The sequence below is a fragment of the Homarus americanus genome, unplaced genomic scaffold (assembly GCF_018991925.1).
Source record: "Homarus americanus isolate GMGI-L3 unplaced genomic scaffold, GMGI_Hamer_2.0 scaffold60362, whole genome shotgun sequence".
NCBI lineage: Eukaryota > Metazoa > Arthropoda > Malacostraca > Decapoda > Nephropidae > Homarus > Homarus americanus.
Window position 1 is genome coordinate 74,751 of NW_024714835.1, and position 22,590 is coordinate 97,340.

Sequence of the window (22,590 nt, forward strand, 5' to 3'; positions counted from 1 at the left end):
TCACTCTCCCACCACCAGCCCTCTTCACCATCCTCAGCCCCCCCTCCACCACCCCCAGCCCCCCTCCACCACCTTTCCCTTCACCACCACCATCACCCTTCCCTTCACCACCACCACCCTTCCCTTCACCACCACCACTCTTCCCTCCACCACCATCACCCTTCCCTCCTCCACCACCACACCACCAACTACACAATATACATTTATAAACACAACTTTACATATGTAGAGTTTTATTGACACTCTGCCCAAACATCGAAACTGACATTCCTGACTTTACCTGAGACTCCTGACCAAAATACTCACGTCAGACCAACAACTAAAGATTTCTTGTTGAAGTTTTACGACACACGAACCCAAAACCACAAAAATGAACCAAATTATATGAAAAATTTGTCCCAGAATTTATTTATACAATCATGTGTGAAAATGTAAGGACAAACTATAGATGATTTCGAACATTAGCTGAATCTTTAGGCAAATAATTCGTTTTATCTATATCTTAATTATTGCGTTGATGTGTTATAGTTCTATCTTATATGTTATGAGTATATCCGGGTCACGTGATATATATATATATATAGATAGATAGATACCTGTATTTAATATTTCCAGGTATTTCTTTTATTTAATGATATAAGAGAATGTAATCTTTATGAACTCCAGTTGTCTTTGTAACAGGTATTGGTGCTTGGTTAGGTTAGGTTAGCGTTAACATTAGGGTGATTAATCTGGAGGAGGGGGGGGAGGGGGTGAGGTGAATGATCAAATAATCTGAAAAAAAATAAAGAAAACTTAAAAACATATTTTCTTTAACATTCACAAATGTTTGATACATTACCTTCAGCTTGTGGTTGTTGAGCTGCTCCTCCGCCACACCAGAGACCCACCACACATAACACAGCCACTTGGAGCTTCATGACTGAACCAATCACTGCCTCAGCCTGACTTTCTGTGGCAGTAAATCTCACACACACGATAACAAAACCCACTTGTATCGTTCACAGAGAATAAACAACTGCTACTGAGAGACGAGACTGAGATAGAGAGATAAAGAAAGCGAGAGTGAGAGTGAGAGAGAGTGAATGGAGACAGTTACCTCCAACGATAGAGGCACAACTGGCACTGACAGATGTCACTCTGAGGACTTATAAATGTATTTCCTCTGATAAAACTTAGTCATATCCTCTCCAACACTACATCTGTCTCGTGTCTGTAACCCGCCGAGGCGTCACCGTGCTTACCAAACGATCCACGGTGTCACCTAAGACCTTGAACAGTGTGTGACGCGACCGGCAGCCAAGACCGAACAGTACTTAACACTTGAGAATATAATGATTCATATAGAAGGTCATTCGGATAGGTTGAGACACCTTGTTTACCGTTTATCTCGACCGGATGCTGAGTCGTACTACCAGAGTCGTCACTGTGTCTTGGGGAGTGGTGAATGGACGGTCTTACCTGTTATTTTCTTTCTCTAAGCGGCCTTACCTGTACTGATGTCACGTGGCTTGTGGTCAAGTCAGGTGGTATTTTTTTTTTATTCTCGCTTACCCTGAAGTCATGTGGATTGTGGATACGTTAAACCAGGTGGATTTTAAATTATCCACACTTGCGTTGAATTCTTGTGTTTTGTGGATATTCCAGACCAGGTGGATTGCGATTATCCGTACCGTAATCAAATGGCCTGAAAATATCCATACGTTCACTGATGTCTATTGCCTTATGGATCATCCGACTCCTACAGGGGTGTTCATGATTATATAACATGTATAATGGTAAATGACATCGACACACACACACACACACGCACTCTCCAAGGATTGTGTAATTGTGTAAAATCAAATAAGCTTCAGTAAATAACGCCACATCCTTCGTGTACATCGTGATGAGGTCAGCGAGGGAGGGATGTGACGTAGGAGTGTGATGATGATGGTTGGTAGTGTACCGCAAGTCTCTGTCTGTCTCTCTCTTTACTTGTTTAATTATATTTCTATCTATTTCTTTCAACACCCCCCTCTCTCTCTCTCTCTCTCTCTCTCTCTCTCTCTCTCTCTCTCTCTCTGACTCACTGCCTTGCGACAACCCCTTATCAGATTTTCCCGCCTCTTGACGTCACGACACCTCATGCATGATAAGGGCAGCTGGCTCGACCCACCAGCTGCTGCTTGTGCGTGCGTGCATGGGAGAGAGAGAGAGAGAGGAATGACTGTCAGTATCTCATCAGTGGCGAAGGTTTGCCTGGCGTATCGTTTGACGTAAGCAGAGAGAGAGACAGAATAACTAGACGTTGTTGATTGTCTGAGTTTAAGGTGTCACTCCGAGTCGTCTTAGGATTGTGGGGGATTGGTTAGGCGAGGATGGCGGAATAGTGGATGATTGGCTGCCTGGGGTGAGAGTCTTGTGATTCGGTTGTGTAACTTGAGGCGAGGAATAGCATCAAGGGTGGAACTAGGTTAGGTTAGACATGGTTAGGTTATATTTACTGTAAATTGCTTTTATTTACATTTATGGATAATATTTTTTTTTAATTTACATTCACTTATCGTTCATTATTTTCAGTTGGAACTTCTCGTAAATTATTTTCACTTCTACTGTAAACTATTTTAATTTACACTAATTTACAACACACTCATATGAAGATTTTTTTTTTTACTGTGCTGTATTACTTTTAGTTATCATAACACAACAAATGATCAGTATCAGTGCTAACACACACACACACACACACACACACACACACACACCACTATCCACAAGCCAATAACCTAACCTATCCGCGTTTTACCCACACACTGACACTTAAATCCTACCCTTTCCACACCTTAAAACTGATAGCTTCGAGAAGAGTGACAGAGTGCTAATCTTCTCTTACTAACGAACACTTTGACGCTTAAATTCTATGCTGAGAGAGAGAGAGAGAGAGAGAGAGAGAGCCACGGATGTCATTGTCAGACTGAATGAACTGACAGTCAAATTCTAGGGTGTTTGTCAGGTATATCTGATGGGGCTTTAAACTCAGGTAGGTAGCGAGTGTTGATTGATTCTCGGGGTCAGGTGTAAACTTGGGTACGTAGATTCGATTATTATTTTTTTGTTTTACCTTTTTGAACAATGAATTGATTTGTGTAATCTTTTATCATTACCAGACGTTGTAGGTCACCTGAATGAAGTGTTAATTAGGGGGTTATACCTGCCTTGACTTACCTGGTGTGATGAAAAGGTAGATAGGTAGGCTTTGAGGTCCTTCTTGGCACTGCTGGAGGAACACATACACACACACACACACACACACACACACACACACACACACACACGACTCAAATAAGTTAGCAATCATGAAATTTTAACTGGAATAATGCTTAAATTTTATTCTTCATCTTATATCCACAAGTTAAATACATTCCTTCACTATCACTCATAAATATTCACTATACGAAACTTTAAGAATCCGGACCTAGACGTGACCCTTATCCCTAGGACGTAACAATAAGTATATCCGTGTTGTGTAACGTGTATAGAACCTGTTTACCACCAGGTTTTAAAAAGAGGCAGAAATTGTAACTTACAGGCAGCCGTGTCTCACTGATCATACGGAATCATATCCCTGTCTTGTTGCCACTTCACATTGTTTTCCTCGTCTCAACCTTAGCGTCACGTCCGGTAGCTTGATCAACACTCCTTCAAACCTCTCATCCTGATCATAAACTTCATCATTAAATTATATATAATAAAGAATCAACAACAGGTATTTGATCGTTCTAGTTGATGTATAAGTAAAAGTTTAAATATCTTTGAAAATACGTGACAGCAAAACAACATGTGGTCCTCTGGGAATGGGTAATCAGGTATCATAAACGATTAAATAAATGAGACAGGAATCACTCAGCTAGGGGAAAAAAAAAAACCCAGGATAGTCTGAGTGGGGGGAAGAAAGTGGTGTGGTTATCCTCTAGGAAAAGTAAAGTTTATATTATTATACCAGAAATTCGCGTTAAAAGTACTTAATAGAAAACAACAACAACAACGACACACAAAATTAAAAGGTTTCTCTTATCTCTCTTCACAACAATGATAACACTGTCATGTCGTATTCTTCACGTCGCTTCCAACTAGGTCTTATTTACATGTTTCTCGGGGTACCAATTTTCACCTATTTCCGTCACTTATCCGAATATAAAGTGTGAAGCTTATAGTCTACCGTCAACGAACACCCCCCCCACCCCTCTCTCTCACCCTCTCCTCACCCCTCACCCCCCTCTCCTCACCCCTCACCCTCTTCATCCCACGAGCCAGACCCAGCCAGAGATATGTACTTTATACCCAGTGATTCGTGGTACTCAAGCAAGAATCTCCCCATGCTCGTTTGTTTATTTCTCAGTATAGACTTTTGAACCGAGAGAGATAAACAAAGGTAGAGTTAATTTTCTTAAATGTTTTTTGTTTCCACTGATATTTTTGTGTGTTTATCTTTTGTTTGTCTGAGTCTTTTTTTCTATGTTTTAATTCTGTGTTTTTCTCTTCTCTCTCTCTCTCTCTCTCTCTCTCTCTCTTCCGACCCATAAAGCAACGTGGGTCACACCACTATAGGTCACTGCACTACAGGACACGACACACAGCACTACAGGCCACAGCACAACAGGTCACAGCACTACAGGCCACAGCACTCCACAGCACTACAGGTCACAGCACAGGTACAGCACTACAGGCCACAGCACTACAGGCCACAGCACTACACAGGCACACACTACAGCACTACAGGCCACAGCACAACAGGTCACAGCACTACAGGCCACAGCACTACAGGTCACAGCACTACAGGTCACAGCAGGGACTCCTGACTCTCACAATCTCCAGGTTATATAAATTCATTTGAAACTCTCATAAAAAGTTCCATTTACTTAACACTAAACATCTTTCAAAACTTTCCCTTATATAAAAGTTCCAAATATGAGCGATAAATTAAACTTTTTCGTCCACTTTTTCGTCACGTCACGCCTTATTGGAGCATTTTTCGTCACTTATTGGTAACTGTGTGTGTGTGTGTGTGTGTGTGTGTGTGTGTGTGTGTGTGGGGATGGAGGCTTTTGTATTGTCTGTATGTTTGTGTATGTTTGAGTCTCTCCTTTGTTTGTGTAGACGCCTGTGTTTTTTGTTTGTTTACCTATATATGTTTTTGTTTGCTTGTCTTGTTTACATGTATGGATATCTATGTTAGTCCTTACCAGTGCAAAACTAACCATACAAAACAACACTAAATTCTACCTCTGAAACACAACCACACCATACCAATACTAACCATAACCAAACCATACTAAACCTGTGAAAACAATCCCATACAATAAGAACCACTACCACCATAGAACCAGTATTGCCAGAACCACTAATCTTGTCAAACCTCATTTAAATATGACTAATGATGCACCCAGCTGACTGTGAGTGTTCATCTGTTTGGCTATACTTCAGGACCTTACACACACTCGTATCGACTTTTCCCTCCCAGGCCTCTGTTGACATGGGGTTGTAAAGTAATATAAATTTGACTTAGGAATAATAAAGTTAATTTCTAATTGATATATAGATCTATAGGGGGATATAATTATGTGCTAGTATATTCTGATTGGTTAATATAGTAATTAGTATATAATTTATTTTGTTATAGAATTGGTGTTTATTATATATCATAGTATAGTTGGTGTCTAATTCACATATTGCATTTTTTTATGATTGAAAGGTAATTTATGTATGAATCTATAATTCTCATTGTATAATTTATTGATAATATATTACAATATAAGACAAAAATATATATTATTAATTATACTACAGAGAGAAGAAGAGAAGAAATTATAGAGAAAGATAAAGGAGGAGGAGACATAGGGATAAAAAAGAGAATGAGAGAAATGATAGAATAACAAAGGGGAGGAGAGGAAGAGGTATTAAGGGGTTGATGGGAAAGGGGGATGTAGGGGAGATTTTCAGGGGGTTAAGGGGTATAGGAGGAGGGGAAAGAGAAGGGGAGGGGAGGGGGGATGGGACCCGAGAGAGGAAACACCCTGACAACCAAAAGTCATAAATCAGGTCGCCTGGATTTGCATAATGTCATACACCCTTTGAGAACAGTCAGCCGTAGAGATAGTCAGCCGTAGCGTCAGCCGTAGAGATAGTCAGCCGTAGCGTCAGCCGTAGCGTCAGCCGTAGAGATAGTCAGCCGTAGCGTCAGCCGTAGAGATAGTCAGCCGTAGCGTCAGCCGTAGAGATAGTCAGCCGTAGCGTCAGCCATATAGATAGTCAGCCGTAGCGTCAGCCGTAGAGATAGTCAGCCGTAGCGTCAGCCGTAGAGATAGTCAGCCGTAGCGTCAGCCGTAGAGATAGTCAGCCTTAGCGTCAGCCGTATAGATAAAAAGCCGTAGCATCAGCCATAGATATAGTTAGCCGTAGCGTCAGCCATAGATCGTCAGACACATGTACCCACCCATGTATTATTCAATGCCTCATTCCTTCTCTTGTTTACCCTCTCCCTCTCCCTTGCCTTCCTTCCTTCCTTCCTTCCTTCATTCCTTCTTTCCCTCCTTCATCGTCCTTTTCTTATCCCCCTTCTACTCCCTATCACTCATTCTTGATTCTCTCTCTCTCTCTCTCCTTCCATTCTACTCAAAGGGTTAACACATCGTTCTCAAAGGGTTAACTCATCGTACTCAAAGGGTTAACTCATCGTACTCAAAGGGTTAAATCATCGTACTCAAAGGGTTAAATCATCGTACTCAAAGGGTTAACTCATCGTACTCAAAGGGTTAACTCATCGTACTCACAGGGTTAACACATCGTACTCAAGGGGTTAACAATAACATAATTAATTCCCTCATCTATGTCATGTTCAGTTACCAACCTGTTTTTATCACACGGAAACAAACTGTGGTTCTCGGATTAAGTAAACATCGCGTTATTTATAATGTAATGTTTATTTTTTCCCAAAGTTTAAGGTCGATTATCATAATATTATCAGGTTTATTTGTGTTTAATGATCTCTGACTAAATTGGTTCAAATAGATTACGTGTGTGTGTGTGTGTGTGTGTGTGTGTGTGTGTGTGTGTAATATACTCACCCTTGTACCTGGTCACATAGGCTCACCAGGTAACAACCCCCCTCCCCCCCACGTGACGCTACTGAACTGGTGGGGGAGGAGGAAGATAGTGAAGAGGTGAGGAGGGGGTGGTTAGAGGGAGGGGATGCTACACTACAACAACCTCTCTTCACACCACCGGATCGAAACCCACCATCAAGGTAATAGTTTTCGTTATCTCCGGTTATAATATCTTTATATAGAAACGATAGCACAACCCGGATTACCATAGAGGAAACAAAATATAGGTTGTTTATAGTATGGGGGTAGGGTGGACGGCAGCTGCACGGACCTGGGAGTAATGACCGGTGAATAAACGTCTGGCAGATCTACAGCATTAACCCCAACGCCCGTTACCAAAACAAAGGCTTTTTAACCATGCAAATGAGGAATGATTTATTTGCGTTTATTTCATTGGTGGGTCTCCGGGGGTCCTTGGGGGGGGATGTCTAGTGGCAAATATTTTTCATGTGTATTTTTATGATGGTGTGTGTGTGTGTGTGTGTGTGTGTGTGTGTGTGTGTGTGTGTGTGTGTGTGTGTGTGTGTGTGTGTGTGTTGCCGGGTGTACACTGTTGTTGCAATTAATTTCCTGTCAAGGAGAACATACCATTAATTCGTATCGAGTTATTCTGTATACATGTTCAACTTATATTTATTACACGTATATATATATATATATATATATATATATATATATATATATATATATATATATATATATATATATATATATATATCGTAGTTGTTAGAACCATCATTGTTCTGCCAGCGGCATTACAAGAGAACGGACGAGGGGTGAGTGAGAGGCGAGAGGAAGGAAGGGAGGGGGCAGGACGCAGCGTTACCAGAGCAGCACTTAACCCTGTATTGCTCTCATTGCTGTCTTCCCCCCTCGCCCCCCAGTGTTTTATGTGTTTATTGATCACCCAGGCAGTACACGACGCCTGGTGCCATAAACTCCGCCTAAACCCGACGCTAAAACAACCAGTGACCGTAAAGACAATCGAATAGCGATGAAAGGTATGTGCGTGCGTGCGTGCGTGGACCTAGGTACCTAAAAAACAACATCGATAAATACTAACACCAGGGTCACTAACCTACCAACATTACCAACAAACATCTTTGTCATTTACCCTCCAACATAAACTAGCATGACACCTTCAAATATACCGAACTAATAATATTTTACTTAACTACTACATTACCGGCGTGACGTTTCTCCATTCTCATTATACTCCTCAATGATTCTCTCTTATAAACAACTTGATTTATATCTCTGTTTCCACCTTTATGTTAATTAGATCATGTAAGGTCTTTATCATTAAGGTAAGTCAGGTGTTAGGAGGTATCGTGTCATCAATTAGGGAATGTTTGGTCTTTTTTGAGTTTATGTTGTGTGTGTGTTTGACCAGAGTTTATTTTGTTATTTTATGTGGTTTTGATGAGGTCTCTTCCTCTTTTTATTATAGTTTCTCTTCTTTTTATTTGTCTTCCTCTTTCCATCTTCCTATTTTCCTTTTCGTCTCTCGTTTCACTTTCTCTTCTTCCTCATCTTTCTCCTCCACCTTCTCCCATCCCCATCCACCACTTCTCTCCTCCTCCACTACCTCCTTCCTCCTCCCCCCCTCCTCCTCCCTCCTTCTCCTCCCCTCCTCCTCCTCCCCCCCCCTCCTCCCCCCTCCTCCTCCCCCCTCCTCCTCCTTGCATAAATAACACAGGAGTATTATAGAAAAATAACCTACCCAACCATTATTAACATCATTTCTCTGGACGTAACATAACGAGAGAGGCAACGCGAGACAGACAGCTTCGCAATGGTGTAACAAAGGAGAGGAAGACGGTCACCGGAAGGCAGTTTTGACCAAGGATGACTGCAAGCGCCGGCAGTCAGGGGTCAAAGGTCACCGCTGGTCACCTCTACGACAGGAGTAGCTTCCATTAGTAATTGGTGTCAAGCGCCTTCGGTAAATAGTTATATCCTGAGAGGGGGAGGGTGATTATCTCTCTCTCTCTCTCTCTCTCTCTCTCTCTCTCTCTCTCTCTCTCTTCGTTGTTTTTGTTCTTCTGTCTGTCTGTCTCTCTTTTTTCTGTCCGTTTATCTCTGTCTAAATATCGTTATTTGTCTCTCTATCTAACTTTGTTCTTTTTCTATCTTTTTTTCCTGTCTGTCTGTCTATCTGTCTGTCAACACTAGTAGCGTCCCAAACTTCCCGTACGCGCCAATAAAATCATATACTTGCAGTCCGGTACTTTACAAAGGCGGTATCCGACCAACCCTTACCTTAAATATGTGTTACAGGAATCCACTTTTGGTCATGAGCGGATGTACAGGTCAAAGGTCACCGGACATTGGGGACTGTTTGTGGGGGTCACTTATCGTTCTGGGTGTTGTAAAGTGCTTCCAAATATGTATCTGTGTCTTTCTTTTTCCTGCAATACAGCTGACGGGGTCTCTCTCTCTCTCTCTCTCTCTCTCTCTCTCTCTCTCTCTCTCTCTCTCTCTCTCTCTCTCTCTCTCTCTCTCTCTCTCATTGATTTTTATTTATTTTTATTTTGAATTTTAAAGGAAGGAAATAAATAATCATCTTTATTACTTTATTTCGAAAACAAAACAATAAAACAATTAATATATTCGTACCAATAGATCCTCCCCCGTTTTCTATTCCGATCTCGTTTTCTTCTCGAGAGGGGAGGGGGGGGCAGACATAATTTGGACACGGATGATTGAGCAAAGAGCAGGTCTGGTTCGTATATATATTTCCATTAGATATCATCGCAACATCCTCTCCTGTAGATTCAACAGAGCATTCAACACCTTTACAATATAGACCACTGAATATATACCTGTACATATATTCTCACCTGACGTATATGAAACAGATATTGATTCAGAATTTATTTGAAGATAATGAAAGAAAAAAAAAAACAATCGGGGACGAGCAATTGAAAAGTAATGGTTTAGGTTGAGAGCGGATGAATGATCATTGAACCGTGAAGCACATAACCATCCGGCGCCACGCATTGTAGGAAGCTTGGATGGTTACTGAATGAAACAATCACCAGGTGTAGTTACTGAATGAAGTATCTGTTGGGTTACTGAATGAAGGAGTCTCCCGCTGTAGTTACTGAATGAAGTATCTGTTGAGTTACTGAATGAAGCCTTATAATCTAACCTTACAATACTATTTTCTTCTTACAAGTTCATAGAATATAAAAGTATTTCCTTAATCCTCACTTAAACCTATTCTTCAGCCTGAAAGAACTCCCACATCCCTAAAAATGCCTCTCACAGCCCCCAAAACACCTCCTACAGCCCTAAAAAGACTTCCCACAACCTTAACAGAGAACCACTTTTAAGGTCACCTCAATGGAAGGGATGAAATTTGACCTGAACCATCATAAGTTGTGTATCAAAAGAGCCCCACGTAGTGAAAAAAAAACACACTCCTGGATGGCGATTTCCCAGCTGATATATCTCTTGCCCGAGTTGTTTTTTTGGTAAAGAGTTAGTGGCTTTGATTCCGTGTCCATTATCTGTTCCTCGGGGGGCGGATGGGGGAGGAAGGGGATGGGGAGGAAGGGGATGGGGAGGAAGGGGATGGGGAGGAAGGGGATGGGGAGGAAGGAGGGAGAAGGGGGGGGGGTACAAAAAAAAGAGGAGAATTTGGGGAAGTAATCTTGAAAGCAAATTCGTGAGTATTTCTTACACGAAATGCTTGTGTCGATAAACGGTGAGTGCACAGGCAGGAAGTCATAATATAAAGTGGTATTGAATTTATGGTGTATTTCAAAGTCTTTCATTGAGTGTGTTGGCGCTGAGTTATAAAGCCTGGGTGGTATTTGAGATCTAGTGTGTGTGTGTATGACAATATTTTCCTACTAAGCTGGTACAGAATGTTAGCCTTTTGTAATGTTTTATTGTTACTAGGCTGGTGTATAAATCAGTGTATTACAACGTTTTCTACTAAGCTGCCGTAGAATACTAGCATATTACAGCATTTTTTACTAAGCTGGGGCAGAATACTATCATATTACACCGTTCTCTATTAAGCTGGTGCAGAATACCAGCATATTACAACGTTTTCTACTGAGCTAGTGTATAAAACCAACTTATCACAACGTTATCTACTCACTAAACTGATGCAGAAAGCTTCAATGACCGCGCTGGCAACTTACCACTATCATGTATTACAAAAACATCTTCCCTTGAGCGAGTTTAATATGACCTCGAGAGCGTGAGAGAGTGGTTAGGCTCCACTCCGGGTACTTGACATTACATAGTGACCACTCCTCACCATACTGACCCCCATTTAACATGTCATTCTTACCAAGGTCAAGTATAACAGCCAACTACTTGAGGTAGGTAATAGCTAAGGCCCCCGTTAACAGTTATAGTGTTTTGTACGTTATATTTCCTGACAGTTAAGTGCCTAATGGAACGTCTCTCACGATTCAATGAAGGATTTTGTCTCACGAATCATTGGAGAATTTTTAGACTGTCAGACCGAAGGTGAGAATGAATGAACTTATTGATGTTAACAAACGAATGAAAAATACAATAAAGATAAGAAATTAGTGAGAAAATAAAATAAAACTGTGTCTAGATAATAACGATCACGACTGAACACCTGTCAAGAATTTAATCAAGGATTTTTTTTTACGGGGGGGGGGAGAGATGATATGAGACAGAGAGAGATAATTACTTGTTTACAAATGAATGAGAGATACAAAGACACAGGAAACATGAGAGAGAGAGAGAGAGAGAGACACACGTAGGATTAAACTGTGTGTCCTGAACCTTGTGTGACATTTGAGTGGCAGGTATTACGTAGCGCACCTGTAATGTTATGCAAATCTTCACGTCCCCGTCAGAGCGCACAGGGAACGAACGCTTATAACTCAGAATGGCGAACGTATCTGGGGCAATATTTCTCGCCATGGTATTAACTTATGTCGTGATCTTTATCCTTAGGTGTTTGTTGATGTCTTTAAGAGATATTATTAAGTCTTTAAAGGTGATGTTACAGTGAAATAAAATCAAGATGTAATTTGATTTTTAAGTTAAAGTGAAAGTAATATTTGAATACTGGATGTGTTTTAATTACTTTTTTTAAATATCTTTGTAGTTTCTCCAAATCAAAACTGTTTTATCGCAAAGGATGAAAGTGTAATTGCAAAAAAAAATAAATAAAAATAAATCATATTTTTTTGGGAATATTGAGAAAAAGATAAATGAATTAACGAGATACTTTATATATATTGAGTGAGTGTAAAAGCATTCGTGAATTTCTTGTGGAAGTACGTAGAATCGCTCACCACCCACTCAGAAGGAAGAAGACATTGTCATGACCTCTAACAGGAGGGTGTGGTCTCCGGCCCCCACGCGTAGGCCCTGGGGGGGGAGGGGACACTGAGCTACCAATTTTCCCACCTGAGGACCCCCGCTATCAACCACCCACACCTGCACAACCACACTACCCAAAAGCCACCTGATAACAACCAAAACACTGATGAATCTTTTCTCTGTTACATACGACTTGCATCTTCCTACAGCAGGAGATTAGAAGATCCTGAAGGAGGCAATGAAGGAGGTAAAGAGGAGGAGGAGGTAGGAGGGTGGGCCGAGCTTAGGAAGGAAGTGGAGGAGGAGTCAACGGAACGCCTTGTGTGTGTGTGTGTGTGTGTGTGTGTGTGTGTGTGTGTGTGTGATCGAGGGTAATAGACCAGCTGTTAGTGTGTGGTAGAGGTCGTGCAGGACACAGGATGTAGTACTATTGCTTGCTCTTACCCTTCCTCCATCATTCTTCATTTTTCTGTCTTTCTTGCAAACATTCTCATTCTCTTCCACTCATTTTTCTCTTGGCATTCTTTCCTCTCTCCTACTTCTCTCTCTCTCTCTCCCTCTCATCCTAGCTTACTCTCCTCACTCCTCCCTCTCATCCTACCTTTCTCACCTCTCTCTCTCTCTTTCTCTCCCTCTCATCCTGGCTTTCTCCCCTCTCTCTCTTCCCTCTCTCCTTCTCTCAGCAAGTCAGTGTATCACATCACCGACCTTCATGGAGACTCTCTTAGTCAAGTCTTACGTACGATTTAGAAAGAGTGATTCCTGACCACTGTGTCCACACCTTATGTAGCTCAAGACAGTCCGCCCTAAACACGAAAAACTCATTGATGTTCGTTTCTTTTGGTATGTCTTCTTGCAGGTGAAACGTAGGGGTACAGGTGAGGGGCATGGGGAAGCCTGGGTGAGGGCAGGGAGGCCACAGGTGAGGTAGGGGAGTGCAGGTGGTGAGGGGCCTGAGTGGTAGGGAGGTACAGAGTGAGGTGGGAGGAACAGGTGAGGGGTGGGAGGTACAGGTGAGGCATGGGGGTACAGGTGAGGGTGGAGGTGCATGTAGGGGCAGGGGTACAGGTGGAAGGTGTCTTCTAGGTGAAGTGGGGTGTCCAGAGAGGGGGCGGGGGGGGGTTGCTCTGGCTTCCCTTCCCTTCCCTCTCCTTTGCCAATCCCCTTCTTTCCTCCTTTTTCCTTCCTTCATCTCCTCCTCCTCTACCATCTCTCTTTCTTCAGTTCTTTCCCTCGCCTCCCCTCCTCTTTCCTTTCCTTTACCCTCCCCATGTCTCCTCTCCTTACCTCCCCTTCCTCTCCCCTCTCCCCATTCACCCCTTCTTACCCTCCCCATCCCCACCCAACTCATCACAGGTATAATTTAATGTTATATCTAAACCAATCTACAAAGCTCCAATGAGGATGTAATCTCACAGGTGATAAATATTTTACTAAAGGATATATATCTGGCCAGTGGTGTTGTATCATTAAGCTGCCCGGCCGGATGTGTTGCCTCCGTGCTTCTTAAAATGATTTACTGGCGAAAGATATAGATTAGAATATAAAGGGTTTCTCGTGTGAGAAGTTGATGTTATGCGTCCATAGGGGGTGTGTGTGTGTGTTTGTAGGTGTGTGTGGGTTGTGTATATTTTATAAAGCTTTAAACTAAACTTTATTACAGGTATATCTCTCTCTCTCTCTCTCTCTCTCTCTCCAAACGGAAATCGTACACAGTAGAAAAACGAACCCTACTCACGGATACATACCTCATAAAATAAGTACAAGTAAGTAAGGTATAAAGTAGAGCGTAATCCACTTTATTACTTAACGACAGAGTGACTTGGTACCCTAACGAGATAAGTGAAAGGTGAAAGTTAGGGATTATCTTGTTTCCTGAGTTCCCGCGGTGTATTATGGAACACTGAACCTCAACTTTTACCAGCCAGGGTTCGAGAATTATCCCACCTGTTGGAATTCACACTACTGAACCTGTAATGATGATAATAATAATAATAATAGTAATACCTGTAATAATAATAGTAATAATAATAATAATAATAATAATAATAGTAATACCTGTAATAATAATAGTAATAATAATAATAATAATAATAATAATAATAATAATAGTAATAATAATAATAATAATAATAATAATAATAATAATAATAATAATACGAACAACAAAATAAAAAGAAAACAAAAAACACAATTAAAAATAAAGACGCTAAAAATAACAATAACAACAGGTAAATAAATCACAAGACGATTAAATTAACATAACCTTGAAATAACGAGAGGAAATTCCCTAATAAATCACATTATAAGACTTAATTATCAGAATCACCAGCCACATTGGAGTAGTGGTTAAAGTACAGACGTGTGTGTGTCTTTATTATTCATTTGGTCCTGGGTGTAATTACCTGCTTGAAGTGCCAATTAAGATCCAGGTGTTGTTTTATATATATACGGGTTATATTATGGTTTGTTATTTTGTTCTGTTATGGTAATGTTATGTGGGTTAGGTTAGGTCAGGTTTGGTTAGGTTAGGTTAGGTTAGGTTAGGTTAGGTTAGGTTAGGTTAGATTTCGTTAGGTTAGGTCACGTTACGTTTTGTTACCTTTTATTATGTTATGTTACGATGTGTTAGGCTACAGTACATTATATTACGTTATGTTATATCATGTTAAGTCACTCGTAATAATTCCCCCCCGTCCCTATTGTAATTCTCTGTATATCCTGTCGACCATGAGCTGCAGTTTTGCGTCTCATATATCAAATGTCACTTGGCATCATTTTTCACCTGTAATTGACACGAGTACCTGCATGACACTTTACATCTGTGCAGGAGTTGATTTATGACTGAGGTGGTGAAGGAGTTGTAAGTATTCATAAGAGTAAATGAGGCAAATTAGTTGTTCGCTTTTAGGTAGGTTTTTATTTATTTTTTTATTTTTTTTGTTTTTTTTTTACTTTTTGTTCGTACTCTGGGGGTTTAAGGTGTGTTATGTACTCTCTAGGATTTAAGCTTTGTATGTACTTTTGTTTTATTTATTACACTGATACCACTTTGCCACACACATATAAACCACACACACACACACACACACACACACACACACACACATAAACACAGACACACACACACACACAAACCTGAACACACACACACACACACACACACATAAACACAACACACACACACACACACACACACACACACACACACACACACACACACACACACACACACACAGGCACACATTTAAGAAGAAGATACTTGATCGTTAATGGAAATGTGAATTTGACTCAAAACAGGAGGATAAACTGGCGGAGAGAGAGAGAGAGAGAGAGAGAGAGAGACTGTGAGTAAAAACCACAGACGGTGAAACAGTTAAAAAAAATAATAATAAAAAAATAAAAATAAAAATCTTACGTCATTTCTTCAATATCTCTTTAGCACGAAACACAACCTTAACTTAACCAACACACACTATAGTCTCTGAACAATTTTAACACCATTATCCCCTACTCATCACCCACCCCCCCCTTCCCCCCTATCACTTAAAAAGAAACCCAGTTACATAAAGTATTTTGTCGTTTTTAACTTAAGGTAAATTTCTTCATGACTTATGTTTGAGAATCCAATTTTAACGTAAGGGGAATTTTTTTTATTTTATTTTTTTATTTGTCTTAAGTTTGTTTGAGGATCCCAGGTCCTTAGGCAGTGCGGGAAGGATAGAGAGGGAAGGAACCTGTGTGCAGTAATGGATGGGTTTGTGATGCAAATACCAGAATGTTGTGAATAGATACTGCTGGAAATTTTGGAGAAGATGGAGATCGTGGAAGAGAGAGAGAGAGAGAGAGAGAGAGAGAGAGAGAGAGAGAGAGAGAGAGAGAGATTTTTGTTGTGTGTAAAAAATAATTATATATGTAAGTGTAAATCCATATCTTTACGTTCTTGTTATTTTAATTAATTCAGTCAACCTAATGAACGTCTTTGTGGATTTGACTGATGCACGTTTTTCATATTCGAGGGATATTTTAATGCAGGTAAAACACCAATTATAGTCATTATTGTTTGTTTACATTTTGTCTATTTATGTAAAGTGAGTTAAGATAATTATAAGGTTACTTTTTACCTGTTCGTCTCTTCGTTAACTTAAGGGTTTTATTACATCTATAACAAGACTGATAATATACGTCTATAAGTCTTCCTAATATAAGCCTTGGAGTCTTATGAGTCTTACGTGGGTTTTTTTTATATGATCCAATTATTTTGAAAGTGACCATTCCACTCCTCAGATAATCACCTATAAGGGAAAATATGAAGCCACAAGACGCCCTTATCAGCATAACTGTAGAATCATAAACTCCAGAACATCGCCGATAATTATCTCGGTTAGCTGCGGCCAGGAAAAAAAAAAAAACATTGACCAAAAAAAAAACGGAAGAGTATCAAGAAGCGTCACAAGAAACATGGCCGCCTGGTGTCTTCCTCCTCCTCCTCTTCCTTCTTCTTCTTCTCTGCAGCACAGCTCCCCGGAAGACAGCCCACCCCATTTAATTAATTGGGGGCCGAATGGCTCGTATAAATCCGCGCCAATGGCCAATAAACTATGGATTTTCTAACGTTACTCTGAGGCGAATGGCTCTTTCCTAGTGCCTGGTCTGCCCTCCTCCGTATCTTAATGTTTCGCTCTTATTTTTTTTCTGTTTTAAGGAGCTTTTTTTTATCTGACCTCATCATGGAATTTTTCTTATCGGTTTTCGTTCCTTTTATCGGGATTTATTCACCGTGTTTTTGGTAAAGTGGACCATGATAAACACGGCAGAAAATAAGCCGCCGTGTCTAACTCTGGGAGGCCATCAACGGTGTATAGGGAAGTCAGGAGAACTCCACCCATTATCCACGTTTTCCATGCGACTCGCGGCTGACCTCACAGTAGGGGAAACTAACCTCAGTGTACAAGAACCGTGGGGACGTATTTTGGCTTTTACCGCCGGACATTTTAAGTTTCCTCAAGTTTTAAGGATAAGTGACGGTGTAAGTGATGAAGTAAAGGTAGTCAACTCGGCCTCGGCCATCTCTCTACAATGAGACGTCAGGCCCGGTACTGAGAGAGAGAGAGAGAGAGAGAGAGAGAGAGAGAGACCTGGGTAATTGGGTTTAATCTGGACAAGTCGTTTTAGGTACAAATGCTGTTTGTTTTGAACATTTCCCCCCACGGTGAGTGATGCTACACCCAGGGCCATTATAATCTCATTACCTCTCTCTCTCTCTCTCTCTCTCTCTCTTTTATTTCTATCTCTATCTATATGTCTTTCCTTCTTGTTTATCTTCTCTTTCTATCTCAATATTCATGTCTATCTTTCCATTTCTTTTTTCTCTTTTTCATTCTCTCAATATCTCTCTTTCTACCCCTATCTCTCCTTCGTTCCTTTATTGTCTCTCTTCCCTTCCTTCTCTCTCTTTATATATCCTTCCATTAGGCAGGGAAGTATATAAACAAGTAAAGAACACAGTCACAGATTTAACAAAAACACAGAAACAAACACACTAATTTTCTTAACGTCAGAGTTTGTTTTTCCGTGTTTTAACCCTTTGAGTACGATGACTTAACCACTTGAGTACGATGACTTAATCCATGAGTACGATGACTTAACCCTTTGAGTACGATGACTTAATCCCTTGAGTACGATGACTTAATCCATGAATACGATGACTTAACCCTTTGAGTACGATGACTTAATCCCTTGAGTACGATAATTTAACCACTTGACCTAAAATTGAGCATTACTCTAGTTAAACCGCCAAATACATAATATTATACATACACAAATATATACTTACATGTATACCTTATGTATGTGGGTATATATACTTACTTATGTGTATGTAAATATTTGATGTCTTATCTCCCTGATGTTTGATTGGTGTGTTTTGATGCATGAGCTGATCCCATTGAAGTCTTCTTAACTAGCAATTAACCCCCCATCCTTATTAAAGGTCTGTTTACATAGTGCTAATTACAGGTAACTCGTGTATTATCCCAGGTATACTGAAGCGCTGATATAATTCTATTTTTATATCGTTAGTCTGTTTGTTTGTCATATTTTTTCATGGGAATTGTTTCTGGAACTGTGTATTAGTGACTGGTAACGTTAATTGTTATATTATACAGTCATGAGAATGTTGTAATGTGTGTGTGTGTGTGTGTGTGTTTGTGTGTGTGTGTGTGTGTGTGTGTGTTTAATAATGTCTTCATCATTGGGATATTTCATTTTTGTGTGGTATTATTATGCGATAGTGTGTCTGTCTGTCTGTCTGTCTCTCTGGTATTGTAACAGAAAAAAGAGACGGATAATTTTCTGTTTATATCTCTATGAACTAATTAAAACCTATTTATTTTTAATCATTTTATATTTAGGCTTATTCCTAAAAAAACTATTATTAATGTTTATATTTGTTTTATCTTGTTTCAGTGTTTATAGTAAAAAACAATACATGGTCTTTTATTTATTTATTTATTTATTGCCACACGTATTAGTGAGATGGGAGACTCACTAGATTGGCCTACCTAATGTCCCCTTGATTGTAGACATTGCCGAAACCTGTTCAAGATCCGGGTGTAGGAGAGACCCGCAGGTGGAATGACGATGTGTGGGAGGGGTGGGGGGTGTATGTGCGTTTTTTTCTGTTTTTTTTTTTCTTTGTATTTTTTGCATTTTGTCTCTCTCTCTCTCATACTTTCTCTCTGTCTTCCTATCTCTCTTTTATAATCTCTCTCTCTCTCTCTCTCTCTCTCTCTCCTACATTATACTCTAAGTATAACCCCCATTAACTATATTCCATATCCTTAATTACAACTATAAATTACAAACACCCAAAATAGCTCGTCACACACCTGCCTCGTAACACACCTGCCTCGTCACACACCTGCCTCGTCACACACACACACACCTTCCACCTCCATTACACCTATGAACCGATTGACAGCAATTCGTAAAGTTTGGGTAAAGGATTAACCTATTGAACACCACACGCCGTAACCTTCCAAGTGATGTATCCAGGTTAATGGGTGTTCTAAGATGGTGTTATTGTGTTATGTTATTTGGTGTTATTTATGGTTTTTGTGGTGTGTTTTTGTTGTGATTTGATGTTATTGTGTTATGTTCTTTTTGTTGAGGTTATTTATGGTCGTTTTGTTGTTGTTGTTGTGATTTGGTGTTATTATGTTATGTTATTTAAAGGTGTTATTGTTTGTGGTTTATTGTGTTATGGTTCTGTTATTTATATTTACCTGTTGTAGTGATGTTGTTGATCTGTGTCGCTGCTGTTTAGTATTCTTGCTGTATTGCTGTATTATTTACGGCTGTAATAGAGGAACCGGACCAACTGCATCTCTTTTTTTTTACACACACACACACACACACACACACACACACACACACACACACACTTCTCCCCACAATAAAACGAGTGCATGAGAAGGTATTTTATTACTCAACCAGCCAACACACACACACACGTTCACACGAATATATACATACACTACATACTTACACACGCTCATACTGTACACACACACACACACCACACATGCACGCACACACACACACACACGCACGCACACACATCGAAGTGAATTGGTGGCACTGAACAAGGTCTCTAGACATGGCTAAGAATCAATAGGGTGTAAATCTAATGTTTTTTTCTGGGAAGGAAGGAAGGAAGGAGGAAGGGTGGGAGGGGCTTAGGAAGAATGGAGGAGGGGGTGGGGGAGGAGCGAGGAAAGGAGGGAGAGAAGAATGGAAGGAATAAGGAAGGGGTATAAGTGTAACATTATTAAGACGGGGTAATAGTATAACATTATTAACACGATACCTAACACCCGTCTGTGATCTTGAGAACCATGTTAAATCTTGGGACTAGAAGGCGATACACACACACACACACACACACACACACACACACACACACACACACACACACACAAGCTCTTGACAGATAATACAATACAATAACAGGTCCTACTTACACCTGAACTACTCCCCAAATGACAACACCGAATATAATCTAACCCTTTTAAAGATTTCCCCCAACGAATTGACAGGTGACACGACGCGGATTAACCTACAGGTATGGATTAACTCGGTCCGGATTACTACTCAGGTGAAGGTTAATGGATAAATCTTACTTTGGACTTTCATCAGGTTGACAGATCGTGACCAAAGGGTTATTCTTCACGGTGAATGGTGTATTATTCAGGTGGGGGTTAATGAATGACCTTTTGGGGGGGGGGTAGAGAGGGGGGGGTGTAGAGAGGGAGAGAGGGGGGAGAGGGTAAGGGTGTATTGTGATAGCGTACAAGACAGATTATTCTATGAGGGTGTAGTGATGGCCCTGTCTGTCTGATTACTGTGACGGGTTACGAAAATGACAGAAAAATAAAAAATAAATTTATTATATGTTACTATAAAAACAAAAAAGCATCTATACATACATACATACATACATACATACACACATACATACATACATACATACATACATACATACATAATGGTTGCCCCTCGTGTAATGAGGATGGCCATACGTTCATGCATAAATACATATAATACATACATACATACATACATACATACATACATACGTACAAACATACGGATCCTAAAAATAATATTGGTATGTTTTAACAGCAGGAGCAGCAGACAGCAACATACTGGTACACAAACACTGTAAATTACATATATATTTCACCGTTCATTTTTATTAAAAGGGAAACAGAACAAAAAATCAGGACCTCTCACAAAGTTGTAAATATTTACCTCTGTTCTTTTATTTTCAGTTTATAAATGTATATATTTTTTCTGACGTTATCAAAGAAATGTTTTTGCACGTTTAGGACACCTTTGGTTTTATATATATATATATATATATCACCTGTTTATAAGACTTATATAGCCCTGTAGTTTCACCTGAGTAATCAATTATATTATTATTGTTTAATTAGTCTCAGCATTGATGTCTAATATATGGAATTCCTTTATAATTTTTTTTTCTTTTGTAATATTTTTTTTTTAATTCATATCATGTTACAATAATTTTCCCTTCATAGTAACACAAAACTGACCTCCATTATCTTTTCACTTTGGTAATTATAAAAATAAAAATATCATATAAGGTCAAAACATTCATGTATGATAACTTGTTCCCATATATGGTCCCCCAACGGTTTATTCCAATCTTTATTTACTTTTATTGTTCACCTCAACCATTACGATAAAGCAGGTATTTTAATATATCATACAAAGAAAATACCTCGAATTTCCTGTATATAATCCCTTAAATTCCGAGTATTTTTTTCCGATGACCCTGTATGTATTAGTTTTTTTTATCTGTGATTGTCAGTATTCGTAAAATAAATTCGTGTATATTCGGTTTTTGTGTTTATTCATTATTTATTTTTGTTTTTGTTTTGTATTTCTGGTTTTTGGTATTTTTTGTTTGTGTTGTGTATGTAAAAACCCTTGGGAAATATTAGTTGTGTTTTTGTTTTGGGATATTGTTATTATTTTTTTAGCTCTTTCTATAATGGCTTTTGTTAAGAGTGTCTGTTATTTCTTTTATTTTTACATTTTTTGGGTGATTTTGTTCTTGTTAATTTTGCTTTTGTTGGGTTTTATTATGTGTTTTATTATTCATTTGTTTTACTTGTTATTTATTTATTTTTAGTGTTTTCATTTTTTCTTTATTTTTCATTTCTATTTCTATTTTTCGTAATTTTTCGTTATTATTCACCCTTTTCATATCTTTTCACTAGTATTCTCTTTACATTTCATAAATTTTCACAATATTTCGTATTTTTACCACATGTTTTCATTACTGAGCCTTCATTTTTTTCATATTTATACATTAAATTCTCACAACTTTTCAGCGTCATTCATTAGATTTTTTCCCATAAGTTTCTTTAGAATTCACTCATTTTTTCACAACTTTTCGCCCCTTGGATATAAACACCTGGATTTTTTTTATTACTCACATGTTATGAAATTAAAAAAAAATACGATCAACAGTGAATAAATTGAAAAAAAATGGGACAAAACCTAATATAAAAGAAATTCATACAAAAAA

The 22,590-nt window shown here is 39.3% G+C and overlaps 1 protein-coding gene across 3 annotated transcripts in view; it reads right to left on the reverse strand.

Annotated features, from left to right (window-relative positions):
- The window catches only part of LOC121879681, a 71,815-nt gene that overhangs the window by 4,841 nt on the left and 44,384 nt on the right, over positions 1–22,590 (reverse strand). The window contains exon 1 of one of the 3 annotated variants that reach the window (XM_042386400.1): positions 842–1,253. The exons of the other annotated variants lie outside the window; for them this stretch is intronic. Within the exon in view, the coding sequence (XP_042242334.1) occupies positions 842–920 (79 nt within the window). The 5' untranslated portion in view covers positions 921–1,253. Of the gene's footprint in view, positions 1–841; positions 1,254–22,590 lie in introns of those variants that run through there. 3 annotated transcript variants of the gene reach the window in all.